The following is a 16,843-nucleotide window of genomic DNA, read 5'->3' as shown; positions in this document are numbered from 1 at the left end:
GTTTATAGAAGTGTGGAAAAGGTTAATAAGGGAGTGGGAAAGGTTAATAAGGGAGTGGGAATGATTTATAAATGTGTGGGAAGGGTTTATAAAGCCTTAAAATATATATAAATACTAAAATAAATGTAAGGTTCCTACTTCGCGGATTTTCACCTATCGTGGGGGCATCTAGAAAGTAATACCTGTGATAAGTGAGGCAATACTGTACTCAAAATGATGAAAAGCAAAGACCTACAACCAAAATTACTCTATCCAGCAAAGCTATCATTGAGAATAGAAGGGCTGATAAAGTATTTCCCAGACAAAGTAAGGCTCAAGGAGTTCATCATCACCCAGCCATTATTATATGAAATGTTAAAGGGACTTATTTAAGATAAAAAAGATCCAAGCTATGAACATTAAAATGGCAACAAACTTACAACTATTACCAACTGAATCTAAAAAAACAAACTAAGCAAACAACTAAAACAGGAACAGAATCATAATAAGTATGGAGATCTCTTGGAGGGTTATCAGTGGGGAGGGAAGAGAAGAATGGAGGAAAAGGTGCAGGGATTAAGAAGCATAATTGGTAGGTACAAAACAGACAGGACGATGTTAAGAATAGTATAGGAAATGTGAAGCCAAAGAACTTATATGCATGACCCACGGACATGAACTAAGGGGGAGACTGCAGGAGGAAATGTGGGTACCAAGTTGTGGGGGGCAAAGGGGGAAAAATTGGGACAACTGTAATAGCATAATCAATAAAATATTTTTTTTTTAAAACAAGGCAACCAGTCAGTGTTTCTCACATTGATGTTTCTCTCCCTCTCTTTCTCCCTCCCTGCTCCTCTCTCTAAAAATAAGTAAATAAAGTCTTTAAAAAAATACTGAGAAATAATGTTAATAGTGGTTACTTTTGGTTATATGAAGGGAAGTAGAAAAGAGCTGCGTAGGCCTTCTTTGAGGCTGTCAACTAATGAAAAATCAATAATGTGAACAAAGTTAGTAAACAAGAAGCTAAAAAATATCATGAGGATTTTTTAAATACTCAAGTATAAAGGGCATCTTATGCTCAAAGTTTGTGGTCAGGCAAGCATCTGGTACTTTTAGTGCGGGAAAGCACTTCCTGGAAAGAAGTTGGTAGGGCTAGAGACTGACATGTTGCCTGCCCCGTGATGTGCCACCTCTGTCAGGCCTTGCAAAACAGGCTACAGCCAGTGGTCACTGTGTTCTTGGAAACTGGTCTGCAGTCACACAGGACCTGAGCCGCCACCTGTGCTGAAACAAAGAGGGTTTGCGTCACCGGCCATGTACCTGATCACAAGGTTCCCTATTATCTGAGGCAACCAAGGCAAAGCTGCCAGCATCCTGCTGAGAATTGGTTTCCCTCTCCCTTGAGCATTTCCCAGAAACAAGGGCCAAAAATCTCCTGGATTTTCTGTTCCCCAAGGAACCATCCCTAACCAGAGGACACTGTTGTTTCACCTACATCCTGGACGACTAGAACCAACCAGCAGGGTGACTTACACCCCCTGGGGTCTATTGACACCCTTAAGACCCTCTACCTCTTCTTTTGGCACTGCAGTTACTCCAGACTCAGCCCACCTACCTGAACATCCCCAATAAAGGCTTTGAACTCATTTACACATCTCTTCCCTTCTTCCTCACATGAATCTAACAGAAGTAATGGGTTCTTTCTTAAAGTACAGAAAAACATAATTAAGTAAAATAATTATTGGTAACACTGAGGTAGCAATTTTCTTCTTATCTGGCTCTATTTTCTGTTTTTAATTATAAACTAACTTGTAAAATATGTAGTTAAATATTGATGTTTTTAAAAGAAATAATATGCTTACAGATAAAACCATAAGTACTTGACTATTTTATCGTCTCTCCACTCTGGTGCACTTAGGAGAACCTAATCACTGGAGAGTACCATTCCTTTAATGGCTGACAGCAGAATCTTAATGTCTAGGAGAGAATGAGCAGTACTTGTAGGCATGCTGTGTAAAATGTCTCACCAATCACACTAAATTTGAATAATATCAAATTTATTGAATTTCAACAAGTAGATTTAAAAAAAGGAAGTAAAATCCTTTATGTTAGAAACCTAACCATTGAACGCCTTAGTATGGAGTTCAAAATTCCCTATCCTGTGTGCCTAATCTAAATACCAACTTTCCTGTTCAGTATTCTCAATGTGAATACAGCCTACCCCTCTCTCCCCTACTCTCTCATAGACTTTATTACAAACACACTAACCTCACACCTACTACCATGATTTTATTCATGCATATCTTTCCACTTGGAAGGCTTCTCGTCTTGTCCCATTCAGGGATTCAGCTCAACTTTAATTCAACCTTTTCCCAAAAAATTATAAATAATCTGACTTGTTATAAATCCTTTGTAAGAAACCTCATTTCATACACTGTCAAAATATCATTCCTCCTAATAATCCTTTAAAGAAAACATTGTTATTTCATAGTATGTGGTTTCGTTCCTGAAAGACAGGGACCATGTATTTTCTATTATATTTGTATTTTTAGTAAGCAGAGAGAAAATGTAATTCAGTGGAAAAAGATCAAGCTTCACAGTCAAGCCAACCTAAATTTGAATCATAGGTCTCCACAAACTGGGTGTGCATCTTTGAGGAAGCCATTTAAACGCTTTACGCTTCAGTTCCCCCACTTGTAAAATGAAGTTAACAACTGCTTCAAAATGTAGAAATCTATAGAAATGTTCCTTCCCTTTTCTCCTTTACTTTTGAACTTCCATTGCATAAATCTAATAAATCAAACTAAATCAGAAGGCATACCTAGTAGAAAGCCTTTTTACCCATTCTGCTTCAGAGGAAATCCTACAAAAAGCTACTGTGATTAGACAGTCTGCAACATAATTAATACTGGTCACAGTGCTCCGCATCTTAAGGCGATCTCAAATGCATTTAAACTAAGGTCAAATTTCTTCTTAGTGAGCACAGATTCCAAGGCCCTGCTTACCTTCATGGTGCTCTCACTGAAGAAGACTAGCTGGAAGAGACTTCCTCAGTATTGGATGTACCTTGTACATAAGAGAGACTCAAATCTGCTTACTTGATAGAGTGCAAGAAACATATAAGTTTTACTGCAACACAATAAGGTTGATTTCATGGTCATATAAGAAAGCCAACTTCATTACCTTACAGTCACACCTTATGTTGTCTTGAGTAGCAGAGTGCTTTACAAGCATGGTAAAGGAGGCACATACCACCCCCTCAATAGCAGAGGCAGAGGAGGAAAGACAGTGCTTCAGTCACCTCAGTTTCAAGGATACTATTTTAAAGTAAAAGGTGGCCATCATTAGAACTAAAATTAAACTACCTTCAAAACTGCTGAGGGAAGGAAACAGCAAGAGAACATTATTAAAGTCATTTTTATTGAATTTAATGGGGTGACACTGGTTCACAAAATTATACAGGTTTCAGGTGCACAATTCTACAATACATCATCTATACACTAGATGTAGTGTGTTCACCACCCAAGTCAAGTCTCTGACCATCATCATTTACCCCCTCTATCCCCTCTTCCACCTACACCCATCCCCCATAAGTCATTTTTAAAGATGATAAAATTAAGACCAAACAGATATGAAATAAAAATAAATGTCAATAGAATAAACTCACTAATTGAAATGAAAGAGCCAATCAAACAAAAAGGCAAGAGGAAATTATGATATTAATAGAAAGGTTGTATTCAAGGCAAGAATCACACTAAAGACAAAGAGGGCATAACAAAAATATAGCTCTCATTAATTTTTATGTATCTAATAACATGGCCTCAAAATACATAAAACAAAATACACACACAAAACAAAAACTGAAGAAAAAAATAAAAAGAAAAATGAAATGAGAAAACAATGGAGGGGAGAAAGTTGGAACTATTGTAACAATATAATCAATAAAATACATTTAAAAAAAAGAAAGAAAACAATGATAACAGGGGATTAACATTCAGATCATAAAAACCAAAAGTAAAAAAGTGATAAGAAGAGCCGAATAATATATAAATAACAAAGCTGTTCTATTACATCTAGAAAGCTACATCCTGAGAACACTTTTAAAACACTCATAGAACATTCACAAAAATTGGCCTTGAGGACTTCTGGTCAAGATGGAGGCATAGGGAGACACGCTTCACCTCCTTGCACAACCATAAGAAGGATCACAACTAACCTCAAAACAAAAAACACCAGAATTGCCAGAAAATCAAACTACATGGAAGTCCGACAACGAAGTCCGACAGGCGGGGACTGTCCAGCCCAGAATGTACACAAACTCACTCACTCTGGGAAGCACCACCAGGACAGCAGCTGGAGGTGTGCCAGCTGCATACAGGAAGTGACTGGAAATGGGGCGAGTGCCAGGCAAGCCTCCAGCAGTCAGGCAGCAACAGCATTATCCCATCTCCAAACCCTCTCTCCCCACACACACGGAGCCACAGAGCGGTGAAGCGAGTTGCCGCACTCTGGCAAATACCCAAGGCTCTGCCCCATACAACTTAACAGGTGCACAAAGACAGGAAGGCAAAGCAGCTCTACCTAATACACAGAAACATACACAGGGTGGCTAACAAATTGAGGAGACAAAGAAATGTAGCCTAAATGAAGAAACAGAACAGAACCCCAGAAAAAGAGCTAAGCAAAGCAGAGATAGACAACTTATCAGATGCAGAGTTCAAAACAGTGGTGATCAAAATGCTCAGAGGTCTCATTGAATACAGCAAAAGCATACGAGAAGAAATGAAGGCTACACTAAGTAAAATAAAGAAAAATCCACAGGAAACCAATAGTGAAGGGAAGGAAGCCAGATTCAAATCAATGATTTGGAACATAAGGAAAAATAAACATTCAACCACAACAAAATGAGGAAATAACAATTCAAAAAAAAATGAAGAGAGTTTAAGAAGACTCTAGGACATCTTTAAAAGTGCCAACATCTGAATAATAGGGATGGCAGAGGATAAGAGGAAGAGCAAGAAATTGAAAACTTACTTGAAAAAATAATGAAAGAGAACTTCCTTAATTTGGAAAAGAAAATAGACATACAAGTCCAAGAAGCACAGAGAGTCTAAAACAAGTTGGACTCAAAGAAGATTACACCAAGATACATCATAATTAAAATATCAAAGGTTAAAGAGGAAGAGAGAATCTTAAAAGCAGCAAGAGGAAAGAAGAGAGTTACCTACAAAGGAGCTCCCATAAGACTGTACGCTGATTTCTCAAAAGAAACTGTGCAGGCAAGAAGGGACTGGCAAAAAGTATTCAAAGTGATGAAAAGCAAGGACCTACAACCAAAATTACTCTATCCAGCAAAGCTATCATTTAGAATGGAAGGGCAGATAAAGTGCTTCCTAGACAAGGTAAAGCTAAAGGAGTTCATCATCACCAAACCCTTATATGAAATGTTAAAGGGACTTATTTAAGAAAAAGAAGATCAAAACTATTAACATTAAAATAACAAATTCACAACTATCAACAAAAAAATCTAAAAAATGAAGACAAAAACAAACTAAGCAAACAAGTAGAAAAGGGACAGAATCATAGATATGAAGATCATTTGGAGGGTTATCAGCAGGGAGGAGGAAAATGGGGGAGGAGGTGCAGGGATCAAGAAGCATAATTGGTAGGTACAAAATAGAGCAGGGGAAGCCTGGCTGCTGTGGCTCAGTGGATTGAGCATCGTCCTGCGAGCCAAAGGTTGCTGGTTTGATTCCCAGTCAGGGCACATTACTAGGTTGCTCGTCAGGTTCCCAGTTGGGGGCACGAGTGAGAGGCAACCACACAGTGATGTTTCTCTCCCTCTCTTTCTCCTTTCCCCTCTCTCTAAAAATAAAATAAACAAGCAAACAAATAAATAACTTAGATATGCAAAGTAATCTTAAAAAAAAAAAAAGACAGACCAGGGGATGTTAAGAATAGTATAGGGAATGGAGAAGCCAAAGAACTTACATGCATGACCCATGGACATAAACTAAGAGTGGTACCAAGCAGAGGGTGGACAAGGGGGAAAAACTGGGACAACTGTAACAATATAATCAGTAAGATATACTTTAAAAAATTGGCTTTGCACACTGGAAAACCTGAAAGACTTGGCAAAGACAGGTGTTTACAGGCAAGGCTGAATGTGGCTCAGCCCCTGTGCCCCGAAGGGCAGACTGAAAGTCACCCTAAAGTTTCCTTGTGTAAGTTCCAGCAAAGCAGATGTAAAGATCATATGTGATCATTTGCTGCTCTTGTTGTGTTTATGCAAATGAACAGGATAAATTAAAATTGGACTTAATGCAGTCCCTTTAATGACAAGGAGGGTAATCTTAAGGAGAAAAATCGTAATTCAAGAAAAGTCACAATGTTCAGTGGTAGACTATATAGTGCAGCTGTCTTTAAAGTTTATTTTCACTTAAAGTTTGTTTTCATTGGAAAGTTAAACTAGGTCTGTGACACCAACAAAGATGCTTAATTTACAGGCAAGAAGAATGTCAAATGCCTTGCAAATGGATGTCTTTCCAATAAGACAGTCTTGCAGATTTAGAGACTGGTTTGTGGGTTATGTTACATAAATTAACATGTGTGTTCTGTTTTCATAGGGCATAAGCCTATGATCTTATAACCTGAGTGACTGTCTGTACATATAGCCCTCACTTAATCCTGTCTGCATCGCTGCCTCCTGAGACTCAATGGTTTGGCTGAACGAAGTGGCTGGATTGGTGAAGCATGGGGTGGTCTGTGGGCTTCACTTTAAAACTGATTTCTCTTTTCTGTCCTAATGGCTTGGACAGAAAGGGTCCAGAGGTCTGAGAAGGGGGGAAACCTAAAATATTCCCCTCAGCCCAAACTAAGTATAGTGGGCAAAAGGGTTCTAGACGGGTGTGACGTGCCCTGCATACCTTCCTCCAAAGAAGCCTTCTTTTTCCTTAATGTGGGACGTTGAAAAATTAATACCTACCTTTTGTCATCTAGTGGTTATGGATTGAATGATGTCTTTTAACCCTGTTGCCAAATCTGTTGTCCCCAGAATACAACAAGGATGCCAGACTGTTAAACCGAGCATGGCGTTGCCTCAGGACAGCCAACCAGCCTGAAGTCTGCACGATCCTTCCCTATATGGGAAGGTCACCCTTCCCTCCACACCCCCATTCTTATTAGGGATTTCTGGACCCAAGGGTAGGTAGGACAACGACCATGTCCAGCTTGAAGCAGCTAGAGGAACACGAGACCTTCGCCCATCGTCCTTTATAAGATTATAAAGGGTTTTAAGTCTGAGAGGCGAGAATTGTTATTTTTTATTGTTATAAAAAATTAATTAATTAAAATAATAATAATATAGGAAAGGTTGAAGCCAAAGAACTTACATGCACAACCCACAGACATGAACTGAGGGGGGTGGGATTGCTGGGCAAAGGGAGGTACAGGGCATAGGGGAGCAAAGGGGGTAAAAATTGGAACTATTGTAATAACATAATCAATAAAATATACTTAAAAAAGAAAAAGACTAGGATACATGTCTGATCCAGCCAGATATGTAGGATTAACTTCTCTTAATTCAAATGTCTAGGGGACAAAAGGGGGAAAAATACTGGGACAACTGTAATTGAATAAACAATTAATTAATTAATTATTAAAAAATTGGCCTTGCACTGAGGCACACAGACACAGAAGTCAATAAATCCTCAAAAGTAAAAGTAGTACAGACATAGTGCCTGGCCAGAAAGCACAGCTGAGCAAAAAACAAGAGGAGAACAAACAAATAGAAAAAAAAAATCCATGGAAGTTTAAATTCTCAAAGGACTCTTAAGAAGGCAAAAATAGCCCTCTTGCATTTCGGCCATCAACATGCCATCCAGACTGAGGAAGACCCGGAAACTTAGGGGCCACGTGAGCCATGGCCATGGCTGTATTGGCAAGCACAGGAAGCACCCAGGAGGCCGAGGTAATGCTGGTGGCTTGCATCATCACAGGATCAACTTCGACAAATATCACCCAGGCTACTTTGGGAAAGTTGGTATGAGGCATTTCCACTTAAAGAGGAACCAGAGCTTCTGCCCCACTGTCAACCTTGACAAACTGTGGACCATGGTCAGTGAGCAGACATGGGTAAATGCTGCGAAAAGCAAGACCGGAGTCGCTCCCATCGTTGATGTGGTGCGATTGGGCTACTACAAAGTTTTGGGGAAGGGAGAGCTCCCAAAGCAGCCTGTCATTGTGAAGGCCAAATTCTTCAGCAGAAGAGCCGAAGAGAAGATTAAAAGTGTTGGTGGGGCCTGTGTGCTGGTAGCTTGAAGCCACATGGAGGGGAGTTCATTAAATTCTCACAGTGCTTAAAAAAAAAAAAAGGCAAAAATAAAATAATGAATGGTATTGACGGGGAATGGAAGAGGAATCATTATGAATCTTACTGCTTTCTTCTCGAACGAATCCAAATGAGAGAGCTCACAGATAGGGAGATTGTCTTAAAACCCTTTAGAAATCATGGGATTCTACTGACTATTTCCTAGTAAAAACTGTCTTCAGTCCTACAATCCAGCAGGGTTGTTATGAGTTCCACAAACTCTGAGAGATAGTTTGTCAAGTCCCTATTTAGTCACTACAATTTATGACTTCCTTTAATAATCTTGTCTCCTCCCAATCAATTATGGGTTAAACTTCAAATGTGCCCAATATAGAGGAACTAAAAACACGTAAGTATGCTGTAGTTTCCTGAGAAATTCAGACTTATATCTGTAACAGCACTGTTCAATTGAAGTTTCAGTGATGCTGGAAATGTTCTATATCTGCATTGTCCAATATGCCAGCCACTAGCCATTAAGCCCTTGAAATCTGAGTAGTATGACTAAAGAAATTTTAAATTGTATTTAATTTTAATTAATTTAAACTTAAATAACCATATGTGGCTAATGGTATCATGTTGGACAGAGCTGTCCTATAACCACCCAGGAAGGTTGATGAAACTTAACGAAAATAACAAAACAGAAAAAAAACAGGAAAAAAACTCTATTTAGTGGAAGAAGTGATAAAGTAGCTATAAAAAGCAGAAACAGCCCTGGCTAGTGTGATGAATGGATTGAGCACCAACCTGAGAACCAAAAGGTCACTGGTTTGATTCCTGGTCAAGACACATGCCTGGGTTGTGGGCCAGGTCCCCAGTTGGGGGTATGTGAGAGGATCAATGTATCTCTCGTGCATCAATGTTTCTCTCCTTCTCTTTCTCTCTCCCTCTCATTCTCCCTCCCTCCCCCTCTAAAAATAAGTAAATAAATAAATAAGTTTTTAAAAAGCGGAAACAGCTGTGGGGAGTGTAGATACTGAGAAAAATTTCAGCTTAGGAACCTTGCTGTCAGCTGATACACTTCCCCTTTCTGGGTTCTGACAATAGCATTTGTCCCCAAGAACTCTAGGAGTATGTTTCAGTTGGGCCTTCTTGTATTAATAATTGGACTAGCAGTATGGTTTGTTCAAAAGTCATGTAATTATCCTGCTTTGCTGCCAGTGCTATATAAATTATCAACTCCTAGCATGGTAATGAATAGGGAGAAATGGAACAAAAGAGGCCCTTTCAATGGCAACAGTACCACTGGCACCTGCACAAATATAAGGCATGGCCACATCGTTACTATTTTCATTCCTTCAACAAATATTCACTAAACATCAATTATATGTTAGACGCTATGCTAGGCTTATGGTGGTTAAAGAGAAAGAGTCCCCATCTCTCAGGGTACACAGAATGCAATGGGAAAAATGGGCACTCTCGTAAAATGCTATAAAGTGAGAAATGCTATAATAAGAGATGAAAAAGGACAGTTAAAGGATGCCTTCCAAAGGAACATTATTTAAAGGATGACTAAGAGCTCTCCAAGCAAAGGAGGAGGTATTACAGGGAATGTAGAGGAGCAAGAACGAGAATGGTGAGGAAGGGGATGTGAGAGCGAGTGAATGCATGGTTTTGTAACTGGAACTCATAGGAGTTAAGGTACAGATTGAATACGAGGGAAGGAGTTTTGATTATTTTATATTTTTAATGAGAAACCACTGAACATTTCTGAGCAAAATACTACAGTAACTTTGCTTCTGAAAAATTAAAATAATAGCAGTGTAGAGGTCATCTGGAATTGGGGACCTGAATTCAGATTGGGAGATTAGTTAAGAGGCTGCCAAAATAATCCACAATAAGGGTCTTCAGTGAATGGTTTGTTTATATCTGCCCAGAATTCATGACCCTTTCTTTTGGTAACAGAACCTCAATTTTCCACAGGGAAATCATACCTCTGTCACTTACTCTGGCCCATAAAGTTCTTAGGAAGTATCACTTTACCCAGAACCCAGAGGTTAGGCACATAATTTAGGCCTGACTCAGCAGCATATTCCATACCCTGGAACAGCAACACAGCTCAAGTCAGTCTAAAAAGAGGCAGCCCAGAATTTTGCTTTTGCTATACCTATTGAAACTGCATTCTTTCTTTTCTTTTCTTTTTTTTAAAGTTGGAATTGCTAAACCTGAAATTGCTAAGGGTTGCTCTGTGGAAAGGGCTGCCTGAAAATGAAGAATGAAGCCAACATACCAGAACAAAGACCACACAGATAAGGACAAATTTTTGTTTAAGCACAAACAATACTACTCTCTGGATTTTTCATTACTATAAATCAATATATTTGGAAATGGAGAAAAAAATAAAGCTTCAAGAGAAAAATCAGGAACAGAATTCAGAGGACCTGGTGACTGTTTGGATATGAAAAATGCAGAGGAAGGTATCATCAAATTTCACTCTGGCCCTGGCCTGTGTGGCTCAGTTGGTTGGAATGTTGTCCCATAACTGAAAGGTTGCAGGTACAATTCCTGATCAGGGCACATACCTAGGTTGCCAGTTGATCCCCAGGCCAGGTGCACCCCATGCAACCCACAATACAGTCCGGATGCTACGATCCCCGATCCGGGCACCTATCCCTTGTATGGGTGTGTACTAGAGGAGATGCAACCAATCGATGCTTCTCTGTCTCGCATCAATGTTACTCTCCCTCCTTTCTGTCTCTCCCTTCCTTTCTCTCTAAAAGCAATGGAAAAAAGAAATGTCCTCAGGTGAGGATAAAAAAAAAAAAATTTACTCTGAGGCTTCTGGCTTAAGTGGAAAATTCTATTAAATGCAATAGAAAACCAAAGAGGAAAAGGTTTTGGTCAATAGAATGAGCTCAGTTTAGAGACACTAAGAAGAATCTTAATACTTGAATTGCGATTCTTATCTAGATCACCGCACCAGGAAAACTGTACATGTAGCTGGGTTCCAAGTGCACACATAGTCTAGGGTAACAGAGCAATGCTAGAAGAAACTTTTTTTTAAAGATAGAATCTTTCTTTTTTAAAGGTCATTTATTTATTGATTTTAAGAGAGAGGGGAAGGGAGAAAGAAATGGAGAGAAACATCAATGTGGGGTTGCCTCTCACATGCTCCCAACTGGGGACCTGGCCCACAACCCAGGCATGTGCCCTGATGAAGAATTGAACCAGCAACAGCTTTGGTTCGCAGGGTGGTGTTCATTCCACTAAGGCACACCAGCCAGGGCAAGAACCATTTTTTTAATTGGTTAGTACTTTCACCAGAAAAAAATCTCCAAAAAGAACTGGCACTTAGGAAACACTAGGAAAAATGAAGTGTCATTCCTAAGCACTACCGGATTTTGCTAGAGTGATAACGAACTAGGTGGAAACAACAGGGGAACCTATGACATGCCAAGAATGAAGTTAAAAGCTAGGCCAGCTCCCTAGTCCTCAGTGTGCTCAACTCAGATAATGGAGCCATGGAAGGAGGAAGAACTAGCTATACCACTGCAAACAGCAACCAAAAGAGCACATACCCACCTTATTTCAAGGTGGGGAAGAGACAGTAGCATTTTTTGCATGTAGTACATATCAAGCACCCCGCGAGGAACCTTATGCACATTATTTTATTGAATCCTCACAACTTGCCAGTCAGGAAGGCATCATTCTTTCTATGCAGGCAGGATGAGCCAAGTTCAGTAGCAGAACTAGGATTCAAATGCAGGTCTATCTGGCGATAAAGTTTATGCACATTTCACTACATCAACTTCTTGCAGAAAATATATTGGAAAGTTCTATCCTTCATATACTAAAAAAAGATGTCATCTCATCAAGATTTTTTTGTCAATTAGGTGTTTTATTGGCAATATACAGGTTAGGTTTGCAGTAATCAAGACACAATGGCTCATTTCTCAGGCACAAGGCATGCATTTTCCAGTTACCTATCTGGAGCTAAGGAGGCCATCAACGTCGTGAAGCCTCAACAACACATTCTGAGGTAACCCACAGAGAGCAGACTATAGCAACAATGAGTGGCTTTATGGGGATAATTTCACTGCTGAAATTAAGTTTTGACTAGTGTTCCTTGGTTAAGAGTCAAGCATGAATGAACAAACAAAACAGAAACAGATTCATAGACACAGAGAACAAATTGAGGTTTGACAGATGGTTAGGATTTGGGTGACTGGGTGAAAAAGGTGAAGGGATTAAGAAATACAAATTGGTAGTTACAAAATAGTCATGTGTATTTAAGCACGGCACAGGGAATAGAGTCAATAATATTGTAATAACTATGTATGGTGCTTGGTGGGTACTAGAATTATCAAGGAAATCACTCTGTAAATTATATACTGTCTGACCACTATGCTGTACACCTGAAACTAATATAAAATAATATTGAATGTAAACTGTAATTGAAAAATAAATACGTAGTCAAGCATGGAAAGAATAACAGACAGAAAAGGATACCTGCAAAGGAATTATCATACTGGCCTGAATAACAGACAAAGAATGCTACAAAGTTCACTATCTTATACATTTCTTTTTTACTATATATTAGCAAAGTGAGAGGCAGCATAATATAGGTATGAAAAGAGCAGACTCTGGAACCAGGTTGCCTAGGTTTGAATCTCAGTTCCATTAGGGATTCACTGTATGACCTTGGCAAGTTATTTATCCTCGTTTCAGTTTTCTCATCTGTCAAATGGTGATAATAGAGTATCTAGCTCATTCATTTGTCATAAGGATTAAATAAGTTAATACTTGTAAGGCTCTTAAGCAGCCCTGGCATGTGGTAAATAAGTGTTTTTTAAATATATGAAGTAAATAACTAACCCAACTAGATGTCCAGCTAGATGGGGAGGAAATCTGAATGTGAATTTCCAACCCAATCTCTCCCGCATATACTGGTAAAAGAAAATGAAAATAACCCTAGGACTTGTTTAGAATTTATATGGGACCTCATGCACGAAGCATTTCACAGACATCTGGAGGAAGAATAGATAGCCAAATATACACAGGCAGAAACTGAAACATGGAAAGGGAAGTAAGATGTTCAGTTTCACTGAACACATCATTCATAGATCTCAGGCAGGAACCCCAATGTCCTGTTAAGTCCAAGTTTTATACAGCAGGCAACATGCTAACTGTGAACATAAAAAATGAGTCAGCCTTTAAAACAGCCAGGTCTTCACCAGGCACAGCTGATCAATTTTCTCAGAATTAAATATTCTACCTTCAGTCTTTGGACCCCAGCTGCTCCTGAGACCATAAGTGTATCTGAATGATTTTAAAAGTCAAACAAGACTCCTAACTTGCTTTATCCTGCCACTACCGCTGATTCTTAAGGGTTAAGATCAGAGTTAATAATGAAGCAAACCCTAAATATGAGAAGCACTTCTATTTAAGTCACTATTTAAAAGTTTTTAAAATCTTAAACCCTCTAATTTCTAGAAAGTATGAACTCGATGACAATAGTTCCACATAAATAAAAGGGAAATTGCTTAGCTGCTTTGTGAGGAGGGAGAGAAGGGTTTGAAAATGAAAAGGAAATGACAGAGAGGTCCTGCCACTCTGACAGGGATCCAGCATTGACAAAGGGCATGCACACAATTTCTAGTCATTTTTAGAGAGAGGGAAAGGGAGGGAGAAAGAGAAGGAGAGGAACATCAAGTCGTTAGCAAGCCACCGCCCCACAACACTGCCATTACAATCGCCCACTTTCATCCAAAGGCCCTCCTCGCCTTCTTCCTCACCCTCATCGCTGCCTACGCTTCTTTCTAGGCCACTCATAATGCTTAACCTTTGCTTCCAGAAATTTTTACAACGTCAACCTTCGTAATATTGGCCCGACTTGCTTGCTGTCACCGCAAGTTTCAGGCAGGACACGAACCTTGTGCCCTTACTCCTATCTCTAGACTCTGGCCTAGAAAATCTCACTATAGCACCTTTCAATATTCACGTCTTCTCCAGCACCCAATTTTGTTCCCCCTGGCCTCAACATATCCTACCCACCCTCTCTCAGCCTCACTATGCCGGTTCCCTCCTCTATCCTATCCATGCCCTGCCCATCCCTCCTCTCAGAATTTCTTCCCAAACAAGTCACCACGGGAGTCGCCGTCGCCTCATGTCTGTTACACTCGTCAGGACTTCCCAAGCTCTCCGAGCCCTTCCAAGCCTCCCTGTGCTCCAGCTCACCCATTTGCCCCTGACTCCCCGGCCCCTTCCAAGCCCACCTGCTCTCTTCGGGAGGGCGCTCCTCGCAGTCGCCAAGCTCCGTTCCGGCATGCTCTGGCCCCATCCCGGGTTGCGACATGCCTCCTCTCTAAAGAGAGGCGTCCCAGCCACTTTGCCCCTCAGGGTCGTCGGATCCCTCCCAGGAACAAGGGAGGAACGCAGGACGGATGGGCTCAGGGTAATGCACCGCACCCGCCTGACCACAACGGCAGTGAGTACGGCCTCAGCAGCTGTTTCTTTCCCTGCACCCCCACTTCCGGCTCCAAAAACTACAACTCCCAGAAAGCACTGCGAAGGCCCGGCCATTCCCAGCATGCACTGTTTTGTCCAAGCCGAGGCTGAGCTGGCGTAGTACTGCGGCCCTGGCGTCATGCTTGTGGGCGTGCACCAGACAGAGTTGCCCACAACCGCTTGTGTCTGGAGTCTCTACCGGTGTGGAGCCTTATACACTGCTGTCACTTTTCACCCTTGGAACCAGACTCGGTCAGAGGTCTAGACTAGGAAATCCAATTGTGGTTAACCCCTCTTCAGCCTATACTGGTTTAACACTTGCTGTGTTTGGGGACCTCAAGCATTTTAAATTTTTAAATTTGTTGTTAGGGAAGCATTGATTTGTTTTTCCACCTATTCATGTATTCATTGGTTGACTCTTGTGTGTGTCTTGACAGGGCCTCAAATAGGCAACCTTGGAGTCTGGGGTTGACGCTCTAATTATCTGACCTACACGACCGGGGCCAACCTCAAGCATTTTAATGAAGAGCTCACAAACTCAGAAGAGCACACAGATTACTTTGGGATTTACAAAGAAAGGGCAGGAGGAAAAGGCTTTGGGGGATGGTTTCCTGTAGGATTGATGATGAGCAATTTTTCAGGATGCTTATGAATTAGCCAGGAGAAGAATGGAAGAGAAATTGGAGAGAGAGGCAGAGCACAACTCTGTAAGGGAGGGATTTAGGTTAACTCCATAAAAAAATAGTAACTGCATTATAAATAATTTATGACTTGTAGGAATTTTCAAACCTGAGATAGTTTTTTGTGAGTAAAAAGTGAAACGAAAGTGCTTCTTAATGCAAATTATGATTTCTAATTTCCATTTATATAAAAAATACTCTTTGTTCAAACTTTCTCATATTTTTCCCAACAAAGAGTTATACTTTTAAAGAAAGGAGCCATTTTGCCCTGACCTGTGTAGCATCGTTCTGCAAAGCAAAAGGTTGAAGTTGGATTCCCTGTCAGGGCACATGCCTGAATTGCAGGTCTGGTCTGGATCAGGTGCAGACATGAGGCAAACAATCAGTGTTTCTCTCTCGCATGGATGTTTCTCTCCCTTTATTTTTCCCTCCCTTCCTCTCTCTAAAAATAAATAAATCTTTTTAAAAATAAAGAAAGGGTCCGTTTTACTCACTGGGATTTCACTTCCTCTGTTTCTCCAAATGTATGAACTTACCTTGTTTTTGTCATACGGTATAATCCCAAATGATTTTAATATATATTTACATGAAAGTCAGCTTTATCTGGGAATTAGAGAACTAAAATTGTAGTAAAAGTTCTGGAAAACAGGACTTTTCTCACATGACCAAGTCTAGGTTTACACGTATTTTCTTTAAAGCACTCAGTTAATAAACATGACAGTACCCTACACTACTAGCCATGTGTCGACCACCCCGACCCATCCCTCTGCTTTCCCTCACCCCAGGTAGCCATATTCTGAAACCCTTGTGATTCCATTGCTTCCCTCTTTATATAGTTTCTTTGAATCTATCTATATTCCTAAGAAGTATTGTTTTTTAAATTTTATGTGTTTTAGCCCTGCCTGGTGTGGCTCAACGGATTGAGCACTAGCCTGAGAACCAAAAGGTCGCTAGTTCAATTCCCAGTCGGCACATGCCTGGGTTACAGACCAGGTCCTCAGTTGGGGGACTGCAAAAGGTAACCAGTCCATGTATCTCACTCGGGATGCTTCTCTCCCTCTCTTTCTTCCTCAATTCCCCTGTCTCTGAAAATAAATAAATAAAATCTTAAATAAATAAAATAAAATTTATGTGTTTTAACTTTATATAAAGGATATTAAGCTGTATTTATTCTTTGGGGCCTCTTTTTTCTCCTTAATACAACATTGAAAACAGTTATTCATATTGTTGTGTGTCACTATAGTTCATTAATTTTGACTGCTCTGTAATAGTCCATTGGGTGACTACAGCAGTTTATTCATGCTGTCTTTCATTGATAGGCATTTGGGTTGTTTCCAGGTTTTTGTTATCATACGCAGTGCTGCTATGAATA

At 40.1% G+C, this 16,843-nt stretch overlaps 1 protein-coding gene and 1 pseudogene across 10 annotated transcripts in view; one reads left to right on the top strand and one right to left on the bottom strand.

Moving 5' to 3' along the window:
- The window catches only part of RUBCN (rubicon autophagy regulator), a 63,190-nt gene extending 48,392 nt beyond the window's left edge, over positions 1 to 14,798 (bottom strand). For all 10 annotated transcript variants that reach the window (XM_090277965.1, XM_090278002.1, XM_090277984.1 and 7 more), the window contains exon 1: positions 14,560 to 14,798. In XM_090277965.1, the coding sequence (XP_090134091.1) occupies positions 14,560 to 14,611 (52 nt within the window). In that variant the 5' untranslated portion in view covers positions 14,612 to 14,798. The remainder of the gene's footprint in view (positions 1 to 14,559) is intronic.
- LOC150021700 (large ribosomal subunit protein uL15 pseudogene) lies at positions 7,834 to 8,324 on the top strand (annotated as a pseudogene).
- Positions 14,799 to 16,843: the final 2,045 nt, after the last annotated feature.

This window comes from Furipterus horrens, unplaced genomic scaffold (genome assembly GCF_987537825.1).
Source record: "Furipterus horrens unplaced genomic scaffold, mFurHor1.1.pri manual_scaffold_1, whole genome shotgun sequence".
NCBI lineage: Eukaryota > Metazoa > Chordata > Mammalia > Chiroptera > Furipteridae > Furipterus > Furipterus horrens.
The sequence above is the reverse complement of the archived record's forward strand: the minus strand, read 5'-3'. Positions and strand labels throughout refer to the sequence as shown.